General features: G+C 41.6%; 1 protein-coding gene across 2 annotated transcripts in view; it reads right to left on the reverse strand.

Moving 5' to 3' along the window:
* The window catches only part of igsf9bb (immunoglobulin superfamily, member 9Bb), a 711,231-nt gene that overhangs the window by 45,593 nt on the left and 644,049 nt on the right, over nucleotides 1-21,589 (reverse strand). For both annotated transcript variants that reach the window (XM_073029796.1, XM_073029795.1), the window contains exons 15-18: nucleotides 17,172-17,256; nucleotides 16,616-16,777; nucleotides 5,806-5,851; nucleotides 3,371-5,047 (exon numbers count right to left, since the gene is read on the reverse strand). In XM_073029796.1, the coding sequence (XP_072885897.1) occupies nucleotides 3,371-5,047; nucleotides 5,806-5,851; nucleotides 16,616-16,777; nucleotides 17,172-17,256 (1,970 nt within the window). The remainder of the gene's footprint in view (nucleotides 1-3,370; nucleotides 5,048-5,805; nucleotides 5,852-16,615; nucleotides 16,778-17,171; nucleotides 17,257-21,589) is intronic.

Genomic DNA, 21,589 nt, shown 5'->3' on the forward strand with positions numbered 1-21,589 from the left:
CAAATGATGTAAATATTAATAATGAATAATACAGCTGATAAATCAAAGTATAAAAAATATATAAAATAGATCATAGGTAAAGTTTATTGACTAATTCTGTGATATAGAAATACAGTATATTTTTGATTTCTTTAAGGAAAAGTGAACAATAAGCAGGGTGGAAGTTATGAATTGACCTTAACATTGGAATCTGCACAGCAAATGCACAAATTGATATGAAATTGAAGAAATCTTGACACTAAATCTACATATTGTAAACATTTAACAGAATAGTTAATCTGGCCATTTAGATAATCCCCTACTCATTTCCTCGGTACACATGCCATCTTAGTCTTAATTATTCAATTTCTGTATGTCTAGATTGAAAATCAAGCCAGCCCATGAAAAGCTCTGGTACTAAACTGCACTTTGCTTTCTTTCTTTCGATACGAAATCATTGAGAAATCAGATGATATCTTGCATGTGCATTTTCCAGTTGCAAGAAACTTTCTGAAATTTTAAAATAGAAAAAGGTACATATATACATCTCCATATAAACACATAACTATATCAGGACTGGGTTCATGCCAGTGTGAGATAGCACAGCACATACAGTTGTAGATTTGCAGCACTATATTTTATTCAAATTTTCACAGCATTGTTTAGAAAATTACATCAGGGAATCTATGTTAGTTAGCCACTCCACTTTGAAGGAGATGGGTACAATTTACAGGAAATTGTCTGAATCAACTCAGATTCATAACAGCCTTTCGTGCTGGTAAAAAAGACAGGTTTTTAGTTCTGTCCTTCTGATCGCTAGATCTGCCATATAAGGAGAGTTTTTATTTTACCTGTCCTCTAGATGTATTCTGACATTTTCTGCTTTGTGATAAGCCTAACATACACATAACTGAGTGAAAACCATGACTACCTCACCTTCTATGTAATATTGAGTGAAGTTTGCAAGCACATGCAGGACCAGGGTTAATGGTCCAGACTGAGGGATAAAGCAGAAAGTTGTAGCATAGAGGAAAGATTCTAAGAAGTGATCATCTGAGTAGTTAGCTCAGATATTGCAGCAAGGTCTCTGCAGCCATTAGATCATCAGAATGTTGGCTACACAAATGAATTCCTCCCATAAATATATATTTGCAAACTCAAGTGACTAGTTGGTATTGTGGCACGTGGTCAATACGGTCAGGCTTTGGCTATCTTGGCACTCACTTCTCCTTTTCTAGATCTTCTTTAGATTATCTCAGCTCTTATAATACTATGAACACAAGAATTGTACTTTCTAGGCAACCAACAAGTAATCGATGGGCAATGAAGAAGTTCTGATCATATCATTTATTTCCTCTCTTGATGAAAATGCTTGGTTGAAATTTGCAAGTGCTCCAACAGGCCAGATACATGTGAACAATGGGTACCAAATGAAACATGGACCATCTGATTGAATGGTAACACTGGGATGTGTTATCAAAGCCTCCAACTGCACCTCTACAAGTTCAGATCTGAATATTCTTACAGTGCTAGAAATGGGAACAGAAGGAATTTGGATCTACATTTTTAATTACACATAAAGATACCTTAAGATTCATTGAAGAACAAAAATGTCAAGTTTCACTCTAAAAGGATACCTCTAATTGTTTAGGATAGAATGAGGAGAAAATTTGCTTTATTTCCAATTATTTTGTGAGAAAGTGTTGCATTAGCTTCTGGATACAATTTAGTCATCGATTACCTTGCAAATATACATCCATTTACAAAACAAGATTCATGAATAATTTAACCTCCTGCAAGAAGCCATATCATATTGTACATAGATTAGGCATGTTGAAATTATCAGTAGATTAGGAATGTCTCTCTGCACATTGGTACACAAATGCTTAAGGTCTTTACATGAAATTTGTATGTCCACTGTTGCCAAATGATTTAAAAGAAATGGATTATTGCCTCTGTTAAAATGGCAAATGGTGGAAGTCATCTGAGGATATACAGTATGACGTCCTTGAGTCAATATGGCAAACAATAATTTCCAGGATCGCTAACACTCGCGAGAAGGCAAAAACAGACTATAATCAAAATACGTCAATGGTGACCTACCACTTGTGATGGTTTTGGTGAAGATGAAATTGCATAGGGCCTCTGTGCAATTAATGCTACAATATCTGGGCAATCATAACAGGCCAGAATACATGAATGGAGGAAATACAACAGCACTGGAGGAAATCCGAAACAGCTTTAACTGATTCCCTGCTCCTCCTCATCCTGCATTATTTTGATGATATTTCCTATTTCCATTGTGAAAAATGCTGAAGATGATGTGCCCCTGCTGCATGAGATGGAACTGAGTTTTAATTCTGTAACTGCTGTTAAATACCCCTACAGAAAAAAAAACCTATCATTTTGTATGGCATGTCACTTACTCAAGTAAAATTGCAAACCTATTTAAAATTATAACAAAAAACTTTAAAGAAGTTTATGATGTTTTAGCTTTTACCTTAACCTTTGGTAGAGTGTAAGATAAAATTTGGAATGTTGCATGGGAGGTTAAAAGTTAATCAGATGTTATTGCCAAGAAACTCATCCCCAATCTGCATAGTGAAATATACCATATAGTAGAGGCTACGTGGTACACCCTGCCTCTGAAATTCAACTACATTGGTTCAATCAAATGAATTTTGAGGCAGGATGCAGTGCATCATATTACTATATGGTGCATTTGGGGCTAATCTCCAGGGCTGAATTTCTTGGCATATGTTTTATCCACTTTCTAGTTTGTTGTATGAGGCTTCAAAAATGTGATTGACTGTTCAGTGATGTCATCACTATTGACAGACACCCCAGCTCCCCTAGAGGTGATGTCTAACAGCAACTGATGCCAGCATTGGTGCAATTCATGCCACAGAGATTCCTAGACAGTTGTGTTCAGGTTTCTTTGAAACCAGTGGCAAGCCCCGTTACTTCATCAGTGATGGCAATATCTTGTCCGTTAGCAATGTAAACACCAGATGCTGTTTCAGGTTGTCAATTATAATATCTGTATAACAATTTCTTTCACTAATCATTTCAAATCCTGACATATATCACATGTGACTTTTGCCCAAGAATTTTACCACAATTAGCATTCTGATGATTTACAGTTGTATTAGATCTTTATCCATATTTAGAACTTTATGTAGTTGTGACACCTAGTCTATTTTTAGAGGTCTTTTCCCTCCCCAGCTCGATGTTATGAATGCGCAGCACTGATAAGATTTATACACACTTGATAGACAGAGGTAACTATCTTGGACCATAGGAACTCCACAATACATCAATAATACTTAGTGGAAGAAATCAATCTGGCTTTCCAACTGATCAACTTCAACATTTTTTTTCAAATACCTACCCTGAAGTAGATAAGTGTGAAGGTGGGTGTTCAAAAGGAGGACTGTCTTCACCTCTCCTCCTTTGGGAAGGAATCTGACTATAAAACTCGCTGTGCCCTGTTGCAGGAGAAAGGGATCCTGTGTAGCTGCCTGTCGAAGGTGTCAGTGCCATTTGAGGTCTATAACTGGGGCTTCCTCGTCTGCTGCCCTGGCCAGCAGTGCTGCTTTGTGCTGGTGAGGAGGACGGAGAGGACCTTCTGGATAAGCTAACGACAGCAGGAGGCTGAAGGGTAATTTCGGACATCTCCACAGAGATACCTGCAGGGAAGATGTCGCGGGAGGGCTGCATTACACTGGGCCGAGGCCGTGGACGGGATGAGATCTCTGGGGATGCGTGACGGGAACTCAGAGGACTCTGACTCAAAGGGGAGAGCCGGGAAGGCTGCAGAACCACCTGGTGTAAACTGGCCTCAGTCCTTCTGCCTTGCTTAGGGCTGGGTCTGGGCCTGGGTCTTGGTTCGTACCACCTGGTGTCCAGACTGAATGTGCTTGTGCCACTGGGACCAGCCTGTTTGGCTGATTCAGTGTAAGGCAATGTGGGTGCACTTATACCATGGCTGGTATGCTTTAGCTGCCCGTGGCTGGTCTGTTGCATAGGTTGATGTGGGTATTTTTGAGAGAGAGAGGCAGATCCTTTACTTTTGCTGGGAGCTTTGCCAGTCTGACTCTTTGGTACCTCCAGTTGCAGCACGCTGTGGTAGGGTGCTGAGACCTGGAGTGAGGAAGGGGGGCCGCCCCTTGGAAGACCAGCCTTTGGCAGTGTACTCTCGGGGGTTTCTTGATGGTGCGAGAACATGACCGGAGAGCTTTCAATGCTGCTTATCGACAACTTCTTCCTTCTCCATGGCTCTGGAGACCGCATAGTGGTTGGAGTGTGAGTCAAAGGCAGGGTGCTACTGGAAGTGACCAACTGCTGTCCTTCAGAATCTCCGTGATCTGCAGGGAGGGTGGGGTGACCGTATGGTCCTTCAGCAAGTAATAGAGGTGAAGACATCACTGAACTGAGGGGACTGATATCTGGCATGTAAAATGGCTGACCATCTTGGTCTGCTGAGCTACTGCTGAGATAGCCATAAAACTGGCTCTGAGAGTAACGTTTAGCAGGTCGCCTGGCCTGGCCGGTGGCCTGTAGTCTGGCATCTAAGCCTCCCATGCTTTCGTCTCCTTTCTGGAACGATGGACTGTATGCTGGTGGCTGTAAGTATGACTCTTGACTAGATGAAAGAGGTGAAAGCTGAGACTTCAAGCCCATAATGGCAGTAGGAGTAAGCGTCTCATTGTTTTCCTCGTCGGACTGCCGGAATTCAGGATAAGTTTCTGTCTCTTCTGCAAAGGGAAAGCCCTCAATCCTCCTCGTCTTCAACGATGTTTCCATCTCTGTGGGATCCATAATGAATCGTCCGTCAGGGCCTCTGCTGATGAGTTCGATAGGGGTAGTGACATCAGCCTCAGCCTCATGCTTGGAGACACTGTACTTCTTGCTGGTTATTGCCCGCTTTGTCTTTTTGTACAGGGACAGTTCCCTTTCCCTGCCAGGACTCATCATCTTGGCATGTATGGCTTGAGCATCTTCAGAGGAGTCTGACGGAGCTCGGAGTGTCCTGACGCTTTCAGGACTCACCTTTCCTGAGGAGGATCTGAGAGACCAAAATCAGAGGCAACAGTAATCCTGTATACTTTCATGTTTACAATTTTGTTACTGTCCAGTGAAGTAAAGCATTATTTTATTGCTTTCACTGCCATTATTCATTAATAACAAGCCCTTTTGTCTATTAATTTAATGAGTCATCAGTTATGAAGCTGTGGCAGTTAGAATACATTTCAGGAAAATACTTAGCTCTCATTTGGGGATCATTTTATTAGTTATGCAATAATATTATGAATATAATGTATTTTAAAGTAATGAGGGAATTTATAAGTTAATTAATACTGCCAACTGATGCGTGTTTTTACAGCAATAGGATACCAGAACCATTTGGTGAGGAATTAATGGCACTTCTGTGCTGTGTATGGTTCATAAAAAACTACGCTCTTTATAGAAATATAACAATCCAAGTTACCACAGATTAGAGATGAAAGAACAAATTCTTTCGGTATCCTGTAGGAAAACTGTAAATTACATATGGATTTACGTTCTGTTTTAAAATTATATAAGGTATATGCAACTAAGGCTGCTAGACTTCAGTTCATTTGCAATCAGCACAGAGGCATTCTAGAACAACCATTTCATTGCCCTCTTTTATTGATTGTAAAACAAAAGTCTAGTGTTAATCTGACATGGATCTTACACCAAAGTTTGGCTGTCAGCTCTGAGAGAAAGAATCAAATCAACCACAATTGATTTAGCATAGACAAACAAACACGGACAAAATTATAAAAGGGACTGGTTACTTACGGGGATTCCACACTCTTTCGGCAGTGTGTTATTGAGAGAGGAGGATCTGGAGAAGAACAAGCATGTGCATTAAACAGCTAGAAGGGAATCAAATCATTTAATATTAGAAATACTTTTCCCACAATAGTGTGGCCACAGCTCAGGCACAGCAATTTTATCATACTAAAAGAAGCTCACATGATACAATACAAAGGGGTTGATCGAAAGTGGTAGCAGAAATGAGTGACAGCCAAGTCGACAGTTCACCTCTGCAGGATTTGACTTCCACAGGGATGAGATGAGATGCTCTCGTGCCATAAGGTTTTATATATAATGGTCCTTTCAAAAATGAATAATTTGAGGTATGTTACCCTCTGTTATGTAGATTTTTGCGTCAATGCTATCTCAGTCATTGACTTTCCTGGTCCACTCTTCCAGTAACTGGAAAATTAAACATGTGGGGCACAGTGTTTCTTGCACCAGAGCCGCACACTTACTATGGCCCCCCCCCCCCTAGTTTTTGCAGTTAAATGCAGCTCAGATTGGATTTAATCAGCTGACAGTCGCATTTCCATGTAAAATAGGTTTGGACAATCCCATTCCTCTAGGGAATAAGGCACAGTGAAGAATGGTTCCTGTTTTTGATTTCATCCATGTATTTGAGTTTGACTACATGAAGCCAGGAAAAGAAAATTTCTCACCCCCATAGGTGGTCTCTACGGTGGTAGGTAAAGTACATTACACACAATTTTGCACCTTGCCCGTCTCTAAGTTATTAATGCTAATGGCATAACAGAGATTTCTACAATACATAATGCCTTTGAACATAAGTGGGTTAACATCAAGACAAAATAACCAATGGGAAGAGCACTGGGAATTCCTGAAATGGCAGAGGTCAAATGTTCCTCATTGTATTGAGCACAATTCATCACCAAACAGGGAATTAAACTTGGATTTCTTCTCAATTTCATTTTTGGCATTCAAATGCAGAATACTCAGCTCGTAACTACTAATACACATCATTTAGTAATGGTGGATCAAATACAAGGTTTTGCCAGTAGCAAGAGGTAAGCAGAATCCACGAGTTTTAGCATGGCTTGCAAAATATTTAATCATTTTAAAACCCTTTAGTGTACTTGGTGGAATGCAACAATTCCAATATCAGAAGTTATGAAGCTAGCCTCGCTCACATGGAATACAGATATCACCCATATTAAATAAATGTACAGCTTGGAATCAAGGTTTCAGATAAATGAAGATACAACTTATTTTATTCTTCTGTATCAGTCTTTGCTTATTGAACCTCACAGACCTGGCAATGAGCAGGCTTAATGTGGAGTTCATTTGTATGATGTTAATCAAGCGCTTCACCGCATGTTCAGAGTAACATCCCACAAAACTGTATCTCACAGCCTTCTAGAGCTCCCCCCCCCCCAAGAAAGAGATTGGGGAGGGTGGGAAATTAATCCTCAAGGACTGGAGGCCCGAGGAAGAGGGGAGGTAAACATTGCCATCTCTGACTCCTCAGAGCACAGTATGTGCCTCACAATTAAGCTTACTGTCAGCTCTTCTCTCTGACTCTTGCTGGAATGCAGCTCATGGAGAATATCCTCCTGCTAATTGAATTGTCAACTAGAGTTTCATGCATTCATTGTTGGAAAGTTATATTAATAGAAGGATAAGTAATTTAACATTGTTATGCACAATGAAATTTAACCCTTCCATCTCTTGCAATGGAACAGAACCCAAAGGACAGCTTCTAATCTACTGTTATCATACGCTTGAGTGGACCTCTTATATAAGATAGACACTTGTCCTCACAATCTACATTATGATCTTGCACTTTATTGTTCACTTGCAGCACTGCATTTTTTCTCCAGCTGTTACACTTTATTCAGCATTGTTATTGTTTTACCTTGTTCTATCGTAATTCAATGTGTAATGATTTCGAACTGTATGAACAACATACACGACAAGCTTTTCTCTGTATCTTGGTTTATGTGACATTAATAAACCTATGGCAATTTCTGATTCTTTCCTTATTCTACCTCAAACCCGATAAGTCTGCAGAACACCTATCACTATCTTGACTAAGACTTTGAATGAAACAAAGTTGCCGACGGTCTGAGTTCACAGAATGCTGTCCTCTTACATTCAGGTTTGATCATCCTTCCCAGCATCAAGGATATCTTCAAAAGATGATGCCTCAAAAAGGCAGCGTCCATCACTAACAACCCACACTGCTCAGGACATGCACTTTTCTCATTACTAACATCAGTAAGGAGGTACAGCAGCCTGAAGACACACACTGAACATTTTAGGAACAGCTTATTCCCATCCACCATCAGATTCCTGAACAGATAATCAACTGACCCATGACACTACCTCACTGTTTTGCTCTCTCTTTGCACTACTAATATAATTTAATTTTTAAATATATTGTAATCTATAGTATTTTTATAATGTATTGCACTGTACTGCTGCTGCAAAACAACAAATTTCATGACACACGGTGCCTACAAAAAGTATGCACCCCCCCCTTGGAAGTTTTCATGTTTTATTGTTTTACAACATTGAATCACAGTGGATTTAATTTGGCTTTTTTGACATGGATCAACAGAAATAGATTCTTTTGTGCTAAAGTAAAACCAGATCTCTACAAAGCAATCCAAATTAATTACAAATATAAAACACAAGGTAATTGATTGCACAAGTATTCACTCCTTTAACATGGCACACCAAATCATCATTGGTGAAGCCAATTGGTTTTAGAAGTCACATAATTAGTTAAATGGAGATAATCTGTGTGCAGTCAAGGTGTTTCAATTGACTGTAGTAAAGATACACCTGTATCTGGAAGAGCCAACTGCTGGTGAGTCAGTATCCTGGCAAAAACTACACCATGAAGACAAAAGAACACTTCAAGCAACTCTGTGAAAAGGTTATTGAAAAGCACAAGTCAGGAGGTGGGTACAAGAAAATTTCCAAGTCACTGAATATCCCTTGGAGTACAGTTAAGTCAATCATCAAGAAATGGAAAGAATATGGCACAGCTGTACATCTGTCTAGAGCAGGTCATCCTCAAAAACTGAGTGACTGTACAAGAAGGGGACTAGTGAGGGAGGCCACCAAGAGACCTATGACAATTCTGGAGGAGTTACAAGCTTCAGTGGCTGAGATGGGAGAGACAACTGGAAACAGGTTCTATGGTCTGATGAAATGAAAATTGAGCTTTTTGGCCATTAGACTAAACACTATGTTTGGTGGAAGCTAAACACCGCACATCATCAAAAACACACCATCATGGTGTGGGGATGCTTCACTGCAAGCAAGACCTGGAAGATAGAGAGTAAAATGACTGAAGCAAAATACAGGGAAATCCTGGAGGAAAACCTGATGTTGTCTGCAAGAGAACTGCGACTTGGGAGAAGATTTGTTTTCCAGCAAGACAATGTCCCTAAGCATAAAGCCAAAGCTACACTGGAATGACTTAAAAACAACAAAGTTAATGTCTGGAGTGGCCAAGTCCAGACCTCAATCCAATTGAGAATCTGTGGCTGGGCTTGAAAAGGGCTGTTCACTCACAATCCCCATGGAATCTGACAGAGTCTGAGTAGTTTTGTAAAGAAGAATGGGGGGAAATTGCAGTGCCCAGGTGTGCAAAGCTGATAGAGATCCATCCACACAGATTCAAGGCTATAATTGCTGCGAAAGGTGCATCTTCTAAACACTGACTTGAAGGGGGTGAATACTTATAAAACACAAAATAATTGATTGCATATCTGTTTATATTTGTGTCCTAGTAGTTTGCCTACCAGGAGCACATTGGAGTCGATGATGCTGTCGTCTACCTGCTGAATCCAATCCAATTTGGATAAGCAGGGCAGCACTGTGAGGATCTTGTGGTTTGGGGAAGTTCCGTTCAATGCAGGTTGCCACTTCCATTGTGTCCTGGATAACGGACCACCTGACTGGCAGACCACAGTTGTGCGGCTTCAGAGCTGTGTGTCAGACATGGCTATAACCAGCACTGGGCTCTAAGGGGGACTGTATTGGCTCCCATACAACACTGAGTCATGTCATCTGCAGAAATTCTCTGATGACTTGGCAATAGTTGAGTGTATAAAGGGAAGACGGGAGGATGAATACAGGGTCTTGGTGGAGGACTTTGTTAGATAGTGCGCAGCTCAACATAAGTAAGACAAAGGAGATGGTGATGGACTTTAGGAAGACCAAGCCTGCATTGCTCCCTGTTACTATTGACGGTGAGGACGTGGGTGTGGTGAGGACCTACAAGTATTGGGGGGCGCACCTGGTGGACAGACTTGAGTGGAGCGACAAGATAGAGGCTATGTACAAGAAGGACCAGAGTCGCCTCTACTTCCCGAGGAGATTGAGGTTCTTTGGAGTACGCAGGCCTCTCCTTTCCAGACTGTTCAACCAGTCTGTTGTCACCAGTACAACCTTCTATGCAGTGGAGTGCTGGGGCAATGGCATCAACATGGGTGATGCCAACAGGCTCAATGAACTGATTGAAAATGCTGGCTCTGTTATAGGAGTCAAACTGGACACACTGGAGGCTGTGGTAAAACAAAGGACCCTCAGGAAAATCCTGGCAATTCTGGACAATGTTTCTCACCCTCTGCATGCCACCTTGGCTGAACAGAGGAGAACTTTTAGTAATAGACTAAGACAACTGCGCTTCTCCAAAGAGCGGTGTACGAGGTCATTCTTATGCTCAACCATTAGGCTCTATAATGAGTCAACCTATACCTGGGGAAGTGATGACTCCCTCCTGGTAGACTGTTTATGGTAACTTATTTTTTATTCTTTCTTACTTCTCTTCTAATATTTGTACATCTGTGCACTTGTAACGCTACTGTGACCCTGTAATTTCCTTTGGGATCAATAAAGTCTCTGTCTATCTATCTATTTGTAATTAATTAGATCATTTCGTAGAGATCTGTTTTCACTTTCACCTTTAACAGACTTTTTCTGTTAATCGGTGTCAAAAAAAAGCCAAGTTAAATCCACTGTGTTTCAATGTTGTAAAACAATAAAACATGAAAACTTCCAAGGAGAGTGAATACTTTTTATAGGCACTGTAAATCGACACAGCTATAAACCTGATTCTGATTCCATCTTGATACTGTTCAACTCCGCTTTTTATCCCTAAAATCACCTGCATCCCTGTTCCAAGGTCTATTACTCAATGGTGCTTAACCTGTCAACTGCTTTTAGTAGGCACTGGGAGCAGCTGAGCATTTTTAAACCAGTGATAACTGCAACACTGATCCAGTAGGCTCGTTGGTGGATTGATGAGGTGATAACGCTGTCACAGGAGGGTTCAAACCAAAGTAATGCTGTGGAGGGGAAATGGGAGAATATTACTGAGGAATACGTGATTGTAATCTGAGTGAGGCAGCAGATATGCAGAACTGTGTTGCTCTTTTGCTATGCTGCAATTGCTCAAGCAAAATGTTTCACGATAATTGGCAGAAGACATCCTGCAGAAGCTGGAAATTTTGAACAACCCACACACAATGCTGGAGGAACTCAACAGGTCAGGAATCACCTATGGAGAGAAATAAACAATCGACATTTTAGGGCTTCCAGTCTCTTTACTGCACTTATTGCTGGCGTCCCTGTGACCAAGCAGCAACATACTATAAATATGAAGTCACCATTGACTTAGCTTTGCAGTGATCATTGGATGTTGTCGTCATTGAGCAGATGTCCTTCTGTGCAAGGTCTTGATGTGAGGTCTCATCCTTTTATTCTGTTCTCTGGTGCCTGTGTCTGACCTGTTGCATTACATTTAAGTAGCATTTGACCTTAACCTAAAAAAAACTTCTTACTCCTGCGAATCCTTATCTGCAAGTGAGCAGGGGCCTATATAAACGCGAGCACTCCCAGAGAGAAACACCAACAACTGCACACTGAGGATGTCACCTCGACTGGTGATGAAACATCTGCTTGGTGAACACGGCAACGTCAAACTCTATAGATTTCCAACTGGTTGATTCGGAACCATCTATTTGAATATGGAATTCTTTCCAATTAAGTTGATTAGCTATAACATATTCAGTGCAACGTTGGTGAAATGCACTTTTCCACAAAAATAATAGTCTAAAAGTGAAGTTAAGAAGCTAAGGGTGTCATTTGGTGGAGGCTATAATTGCACGCAACAGAAACAAAATACTTGTAGTTGTTGGAGACCAAGCTATAGGTGCAGCAGTTAACGCTTCAACTGAAACATCATCAGCCTTCTGTCCATCGTAACCTGAGGGCGGTCCTGCTTAGTGACGACTCTACAGTTTTCACCTTGAAGCCAGAGTAAAGGCAGGAAAATCCGTGGCAAGTGGTTCTTTTCTTGAATCTTTGAAGTTTGTAATGGAAACTCAGGAACTACTTGAAAGTTGTAGCTGCAACATCACTTGGGAACCTCCATGTCATCCAGGACAGAGCATCGTTCTTGCCACAGTACTCTGCAAATACATCTTCTGTCATTTAAAGTCAATACTAGCCTCGTGATGCAATTTGTCAGATACTTGTGAGGTAATTTCTCAGCCGCAACCATCAAGAAAGAGTACAATTTTGCAGTTGCATAAAACTTAGTTAGGCCTCATTTGGAGAATTGTGTTCAGTTCTGGTCACCACATTACAGGAATGATGTTGGGGCTGTGGAGAGGATGCAGAAGACATTCATGAGGGTGTTGCCTGGTCTAGAGAGTCCTAGCTATAAGGAGAGGCTGGACAAACTCGAACTGTTTTCTCTGGAAGCCAAGTGAACTAATAGAAGTTCATAAAATTATGGGAGGCTGAGAAAGGGTAATTCTTTTCATAGGTAGGGAAGAGTCTTTACATACCAGTGAGCAGAGCTTTAAGGTGAAAATGAGAACGTTTAGAGGAGATGTGGGAGGCAAGATCTTTAACATAGAAAGTGGTAGGTGCCTGGAAGATGCTGCCAAGGGAAGTGGTTGAAGCACATATGATTGCAATATTTAAAAGGCATTCAGACAAGCACATAAACAAGAAGGCAAGGGAAGGATATACAGACAATTGGATTCATTTAAATTTGCATCATGGTCATCTCAATCAAATATTGTGGGCCAAAGGATTTGTTACTGTGTTGTGACAACCTGTTCTATGCTCTAATGTTACTATGACCTTCAACTCTTCTTCAAAATGAAGATGACCTGGTTTCGGTCGCATTCCCTTTCTTTCTCCAGCACTGGACCAAAATTCTGGAATTTCTTCAATAATATTGTTATTGAGCAACCAAAAACAGAACGATTCAAGGGATGGGATGGGGTGGGGTGGGGGGGGGGGGGTTCACCACCACCTTCAAGTTCAAGTTCATTGTCATTCAACCATACATAAATACAGCCAAATGAAAGTTTTCCTCCGGGGCCAAGTGCGAGCCAATACCAACAGTCATACACAGCACAAAGCACATATATTGCATATAAGATAGCAGTAAACATACAGTCATACAATAAATATAATATAGCCCAAGTCCCTGAGTATCATAACTCATTGATGGTGCATGGAATTTGTCAGCAAGAACAAGCCCACAGCTGTCTACAGGTGAATGCAATCCAGCTTGTATGTGTCCCGACCGGAAATGCTCACATCACAAAAGAAATAAGGAATAGAAAGCACATGGGAAATGTATAAAAATTACTGAGGTGCTGAAATACTGATGTGATTGATGTATAATGTGACCTTGGGCTAATGGTTTAAAAATACGTACATGTCCAAGTTTTGTAAAATATGAATAATGCTTTTCCTCAATATTAAAGTCTTTAATAAAAAGTTGAATTTATTTTGCATTTTCCAACATCTGTTAAGATTTTAGTCTCTCTTCAACAAATCCTTCATCGCTAACATTAGGAATTTAATGCAAAATAAATAACCTCTCTTTCTACTGTTTGCTACATAATTGAATGTTGGCATAAAATAAGATTTATTTGCTGTTTACACTTTTAGTCAGCAATCATACCTTGGGTGATATTTGATAAAATGCTAGAAGACGGTGCATAAACTCTGAAAGTAAATAGGATCAGATATGCCCAGCCTGCTTCAGTTACAAACGTTTTGCCAGAGTAAAAGACCAAAGCAGTTTATGTTAAGATAGTGGAAATCTCAGATTAATTGTCCTCTTTCCCTTTTGCTTCCACTTTTTCATCCTGTTTCCCTCATGCCTGAGAATAATTTCCTTCTGCAGGCTCTGAGGTGACTGACAAGGTCATTTAGGGAAACACAGACTCCTTCACCTTTGCTTCAGGAGCATTTGCCAGGGTGGGTGGCTTGTTTGGGTGAGTTTGTATTCCTTCTGCTACTTATGCTGTGTATGCATGGACACAATTCTTCAGATGGTCGCTGATAAATATTATATAACTTTTTCTGACAGGGAGCACTTTCACAAGCTGTCAGGTAAAAAAGATTTAAATAAAACCTTCGCAACCTCAAAATTCTGGAAGTGAAGTACAACCAAGGAAGTACTTGTCACAGAAGTTATGATTTTTAGTCCTCTTCTCATAATCCTCTTTCCAGGTTTTGTACACGTGTTTTCCCCAGTTCCAAAAAACGAAAGGACAGTTGAAACAGAAGTCAAGCCAGCCATTGGAAACTTGGGGCTGGTGGTGCTCCCAAAGACATTGGTGGATTAGTCTGACTTCAGCTTTGTTTTAACTTAATTAAGTATCATTGATATGAAGGTGGGACAAGCAGTTGATTGGACACACTCTCAACCATATATCATTCGCAATTAACATTCAAATGTTTCATTATATCAACTGTTAAATTCTGTCCTGAGAAGAAGGAAGTCTAGTAAACTTCATGAGTGATGCACCATCAATAACTCTCGGAGACGGGAGGCGAACGATAGGCTTTTATTAGCAGCAAGAGACCACCACACAACATCCTGGAGACTGAGGGAGGAGCAGTGCCTCCAATCGCCTTTATACAGGGGTCTGTGGGAGGATCCACAGGAGCAGTCAGCAGAGGGGTGTGTCCAGACAGGTATATGTAGTTCATCACAATGAGACAAGCCAAAACTACAGAACTGGGCAGAAACCATGGGCATCCATAGAAAACTTTGCATCAGCTTGGAGGCACATGTTGAGTAAAAGGTCTTTCAACTGGAAAATCATAGATAGTCCAAACAAATTTTGTAAAAACATTTTCCAGAACATGGCCAATATGATCCAGGAGTTACAGAGGAATGAGCAATGGGGAGATGTCTTTTCCTTCCCTCTGCTCTGACAATAGATACTGTACCTAGTCAGAGCCTTGGGCAGCATGGCTGACAACAGAAGCTCTATTGAATGAGGGAATAAACCCATGGGATTCTCTCTTCTGGAAATGCACAACAGCTCAGCGTCGCCTGACTGGCTTTACTTATTTTACATTCTTAAAAATGCATTCAATTAGGGACATCATAGGCAAAACTGTCATTTATGGTCCGTCTGTAAATGTCCCTTAAGGGAGAAGGAAGCTCAGTATTGGTGGGTCTGGAATCGCAGTTAAACCAGGGTTGGAAAGGAAGACAGATTTTCTTGCAATGTACATTAATGAACCAGGCTGGATGTTACGATAAACCATGCTAACATTATTGAGGCCAACTTTTCATTCCATATTTCTTTATTTACCTGAATTTAAATATCACAGCTGCCATGCTGGGATTCAAAGTCATGTCTTCAAACCAGTGGTCCATTCTTCTCCATAGTTGTCAATAACTTAACCATAAGCACACTCAATAACTGCAGTCCCAGTTTGTATTGGGTGACAGAAACCTAGAAGCTGGATGAGGGAATTCCTATTTTCATCCACATTTTATGCATAAATAGCACATAACCTGCAATCTTGCAGTATACATGTGCCTCTTTTCTTGTGAAGTCCAATCCATCAGCATCAGAGGTCATAATTGAACTAGTGTTGCTGGCACTATGAGACAGCCATACCATGTGCAATGACACTATGTATTTGCATGTGTATTGACTTTATCAACATGTACAGAGAGTATTATTTACATAACAGTAGGGGTTAGATCAATAGATCACAGCCTGGGACCCGTGTTATTAACATATATTTTAACAAGGAGTACTTCATTGTGAAGTTATTGAAACCTGAGTGACTTAATGTGCCACCCAGGATATTGTTTTATATGCTGGATATAATTTTTTATGCTGAATATCATCCAAAGCGTAAGCATCCCCTAGCGCAGATCAGAGTTTCTGTAACTGATAACTGGAGCTCACATTGACCTGTACGCACAGATGACGGAATCTTGAACCGTCCATGCCACAGGGTAGCCGGCTGGTGGTGTAGTGGCATCAGCACTGGACTTCGAGGCAAATGGTCCCCAGTTCAAATCCGGCCAGCTCCTTGCATGCTTTCCATTTGTGCTGGGTTGAGGTGTCAAGCTGGCAACTCAGCCTCGTAAAAAACAGTCAAATGCTACGGAAACGGCAAAAATGCCGCCCGATGTGCCACCAGGCGCGGAAAGGAACAATACCCCACAAGGTATAACTGACTCACTGCATGCTCTGGGAACTCAGGAAGACATTTGCCAAGGTATGACCCCTTTAACAGCCCTGACCCTTTTCCAATGGTAAGATGTCTGTGAAATAGAAAGGTCAGGTTTTTTTTAGGTATGTAAGTTTCTTAAAGCAATAATGTTTTAATTTGAATTCTTTTGATTTGTTGTTAAGGCAAACTTTTGAAACCTTCACTCTACTGAGAAATGACTGCAAACAGTTTCTGGAAATTTGCCAATTCAATAGCAACGTGCCCCTCCCCAAATGAAAGGCTGTCTCCTACTCACCCCTCCTCCTCTTATTTTTCCGCTTCCGCTGCCTGTTCACAAAGCAAGCAGCCAGAGTACTGAACAAAATGGCTGCTGCCAGGAAGCAGATGGTGGCGACAATCCCAGCCACAACAGGACGGGCTAGGCCTTCCTCCGGCACATCAGGTGGTGAAAAGATGTCTAAAAGCACAGAGAACTTGTTCAAGGAAACAACAATGGGCCATACATTTGAACAACCTCCCTCCATCCTTTTCAGAGGACAACAGATATCCTTTTCCCTGAGTTGACATGTCCAGTTCCAGAAGGCATGCATTTAAGGTGAGATGGAGAAGGTTCACCGGAGAGGTTCTTTACAGAGAATGGTGAGCTACTGGAATACTCTACCAGGGGTGATGGAGGTGGAAGTCGAAGCTTTCAGATGGGCACGGAGGGGTTTAGAGGCAGAAAGGGTTAGGAGTCAGTAGATTAATTAGTTTTGCACAATATCCTGGCTAAAGGGCCTGTCCTTGAGATGCAATGTTTTATGTTCTTATACAATGGTGATTTTGTCATTGAGAATATACGTGCAACTTACCTGAACTAGAAACCCCGACGATATTACTTGGTTCACTGATCAGGTCCTGCATGACAGCCATTGCACGAAATTCATACCAGGAGTCCTGACAAGGGAAGAAGATAAAACATCTGCATTTTATTCTGTTATCTCTGTGAAGCCCGATACCCATTTACCCCTTAATCACTCTTTAAAGAGAACCATCACTTTCTACAAGGATAACTTCCCTTTGCCACTTAAGATTTGAACCCCCACTGCAAACATGAAAGGACATTTAGTTTAACGTTTCAAGTTGGGTTGCTTGTTGTGATCAAGCAACGGCCCCACCTGCAGCACTTGCCTTGATTTTGACCCAGTGGGGTGTATCAACCAAATTGGAATTGTTCCTGTGGAGGTGATCACTGCCCGATCCAAACTCCATCATCTCTGTGTGTCTTTACACAGAGCAGGACAGGACTCTCATTCATATACTATGGACTTGATCCCACCGAAACAGGTTTACTAGAATGACCTGGAGTATTGTGTCTGTGCACAACTACATATATATATAATAAAAGCATGCACGCAGGAGATGGCTTTAACTGGTGTACAGTTGGCCCTCCTTATCCGTGGGGGTTTGGTTCTGGGACCTCCCGCGGATACCAAAAGAAGTGGATGCTCAAGTCCCTTATATAAAATGGCGTAGTATTTGCATATAACCTACGCACATCCTCCCGTATACTTTAAATCATTTCTAGATTACTTATAATACCTAATACAATGTAAATGCTATGTAAATAGTTGTTATGCTCTAATGTTTAGGGAATATTGACAAGAAAAAGAACTGTACATGTTCCTCTCGCTCACAACACAAGCAGCGAACGAACAAGACGCAAGATGAACAATGATCAAACAATGAGTAAAACTTTTAATCATCTCTAGATTACAGAACTTATAACACCTAATACAATGGAAATGCTATGTAAATAGTTGTTACACTGTCTTGTTTAGGGAATATTGACAAGAAAAAAAAACTGTACAGGTTCCTCTCGCTCACAACACAAGCAGCGAACGAACAATTGTGAGGCGAACAATGATCAAACAACGAGTAAAACTTGCAATGCCTGTACAGTAGTTGTGACACTGTCTTGTTTAAGGAATAAGGATGCTTTGGAGGAGGCTCAATGATACTAAAGTCAGGAACTGTGGAGGTTGAGGGCTGAGGATCTTCAGGCGCTGAACATCGCGACTTCAGAATTGCAGATGCTTTAGTTATAAACATTGTTATAGGAAGCTGTTTCTTCTTTTTCTTTGCATCATCAAACAAATCTTGCAAGGTAGCCTTGCTCTTCTGTGAGTTTCCTGAGCTCCTCTGGGAACGCTGCTGCGGCCTTGGCATCAGCCGATGCCAATTCTCCCGTGATCTTTACGTTCTTGAGGCTGTAGCGCTTTACATAGCCAGCTAGCCCACCATTACTAGCCTTAAACTCTTTTCTCTTGCTCTCATCAACCCTGTCACAGTAGTACTCATAGAGACTAAGTGCTTTTTCACGTATAATTTGGCCATCGACGGGATATTCTTCTGTGACATGTCCTCTAGCCACACACTCGGCAAGAGATAGCACTTTATGCTCCCTCTTAGCCTTTGAGGAATTGCTTTGACCACGTAATTACTTTTTAGGAGCCATTTTTACACAGGAACAAAGTAGCGAACGAACGAGACGCGAGGTGAACAACGAGTGCTGGAACAGCACTTCCGGGTTTTCTCAATTCGCGGTTGGTTGAATTTGCGCATGCGGAACTCGCGGATAAGGAGGGCCGACTGTATTCACATTGCAGCGAGAGCGAGCAATATGCATGTGCAGACAGCAGATCAATATGTAGCGCTTGGGGGGGGGGGGTCATTGCTCTAAAAGAGATAGATCCCCATTACACTTCCTCCCCCTTTAGAACTGTATATGTACAAAACATTCTATTTCCCTTTCATAAACCCATATTCCAAATAAACATGCTTTCACAATAACAGTCCATAACTAACTTCACAGTTCTAAAGATTCAGTCTTTTGGGCGGCGCCCTGTTTCTTTTAGGATATCGCCTCTGGACCTGTGGAGAGGCATCAGGTTTGGCAGGTGTCTTGTCAACGACAATGTTCTCAGTTTCCAGTGTCACGTTGCTGTTAGAGACATCATCACTGAGAGACAAGTCTGCTGATTGTAATGTGTCCATCTTGTTGGATGCAGTCAACTCAGGTGTGTTCTTTGGTTGAGCATCCAGTATCTGATCCACATGACGTCTCCATGTCTGATCTCCATCACCCACTATGTACATCAATAGTCCAGTTCTTGTAGCTATGAGCCGGGTGTCCACTTGTCTTCTCTGTAATCACACGCTAGGACTTCTTGTCCAACCTCGAAGCTCCTTGCTGCCTCACTTGACAACTGGCTGAGCTGTTCGCTCTGCACTTCCCTCCATAGATCTGGTTTCAGGAGGTCAATGCGAGATCTCAGATTCCTGCTCATGGACAGCATTGCGGGTGTTTGATTTGTTGTTGCATAAACAGAGTACACAAAAAGGAAGTTGTCCACTTTGTGCTGCTAAGAAATGTCCTCCTTGTCCATTGTTTTAATGGATTTCTTGAAGGTTTGGATAAACTTTTCAGCTAACCTATTCGTTGCTGGGTGCTGAGGAGCTGACTTGAAATGTCTGATGCCAATTTTCTTCATGAACAGTCAGAATTCTTCTGAACTGTATTGTGGTTCATTGTTACTCACAATTTGTTCAGGTAAGCCACTCCTGGTGAAGGTAGTCATCTTGACTGTACCCAGGTGTCCTTCGTACAGATTTTCTAACACTCGGGTGTGCAGTTTAGAGAGAACCACAACACTGTCCTTTGACATACCAACAGATGGTCTTGTCTCGCTGAGAACTCTGGAAACATAGGGTTACCATGTGCTGGCCATCCTTGCACGGTGATGTCATAGACTTTTGACAATGTCTAGTCATTCCTTGTTTCCCTTTGTGTTATGGAATTTGTTACCAGTAACTGGTTCACCAATCTAATGTGGAACACTTCTGCTGGGTCACAGTATGAAGACTTTGCTTCTTCAGTTGCCAATAGTAGAAGACGTGGCAAGCTATCGCTGTTGTTGTGTTGCTTTGCACCATTGAAATCTATGTCATAAGAGTGAGCTCTGAGGAAAAGTGCCCAACATTGCAACCGGGTAGCAGACATCACTGGAATTCCCTTCCTGGGACTGAAAATGGAAACAAGGGGATGTTGGTCTGTCACTAGAGTAAACTTTTATCTCTTGAGGTCATGTGGGCTCCTAGGAAAAGTGCTAGGTGTTCAGATGCATCTTTCATAATGTGTGACAAAATGGCTCCAATGCCACAAGGGGATGTATCACACGCCAGTCTGATGGGCAGGGATGGGTCATAATGAGTGAGCAGTTCATTGGACGGTATTAGTCTCTTTTTTCCCTTGAATGCTCTTTCACATCTCTTTGACCACTCCCGCTTTGTTCCTATCTGTAACAGTGTGTTCAATAATGCAGCACTATAGCTATTTTTGGGAGAAACCAGTGGTTGTAGTTCACAAGGCCGAAGTATGAACTGAGTGGTGGCACATTTTCCGGTTTGGGTGCCTGTAGCACTGCTTCAGTCTTCTCTTGTGATGTATATGGGCCATGCTTGTCAATGACGTATCTACAATATGAGATTTCATTCTTGAAAAACTCACATTTCTCTCTCTTCGCACGCAGACCATACTCACTCAGCCTGGTAAGCACTTTACCAAGGTTCTGGAGGTGCCAGTTGCGATGATGTCATCAAGGTAACATTGTGTTCCTGAGATATCTGGGAGCACTCGGTCCATTGCTCTTTGCCAAATTGCTGGAGCTGATGTGACGCCAAAGACAAGCTCACTGCCAATTTGTTGTGTCTGTGCACATCTACTTATATATTAAATAAAAGCACACACACAGTAGATGGTGTTAACTGGTGTATTCACATTGCAGCAAAAGAGAGAACAATGCACATGTAGACAATAGCGCATGCACAGACAACAGATCAATGCGTGGTGCTAAGGCTGGGTTCATTGGTCTAAAAACAGATCCATACATTACATGGGGAATGAATAGGTTAACGTACAAGGAGTGTTTGATGGCTGATGATGATGACGTGGACTCAGGCCTGAGAGGCCAGCATCGGGCATTTTCATGCCTTACAAGGCGTGGAACGAAAGACTGTGTGGCACGCCACTCCTCACACAGACATTTCGCAGAATTTTTCTTTATTTTACGAGGTCGAGTTGTGAGCTCAACACTCAACCTGGCACGGATGGAAAGCATAATCGGGAACAGCTCGATTGGATTCGAACCCGGGAACCTCCATTCCGGAGTCCAGCGCTGATGTCACTGTGCCATCAGCTGGCCTAAGTTGTAGGCCTGTATTTACTGGC

Source organism: Hemitrygon akajei, chromosome 26 (assembly GCF_048418815.1).
Source record: "Hemitrygon akajei chromosome 26, sHemAka1.3, whole genome shotgun sequence".
NCBI lineage: Eukaryota > Metazoa > Chordata > Chondrichthyes > Myliobatiformes > Dasyatidae > Hemitrygon > Hemitrygon akajei.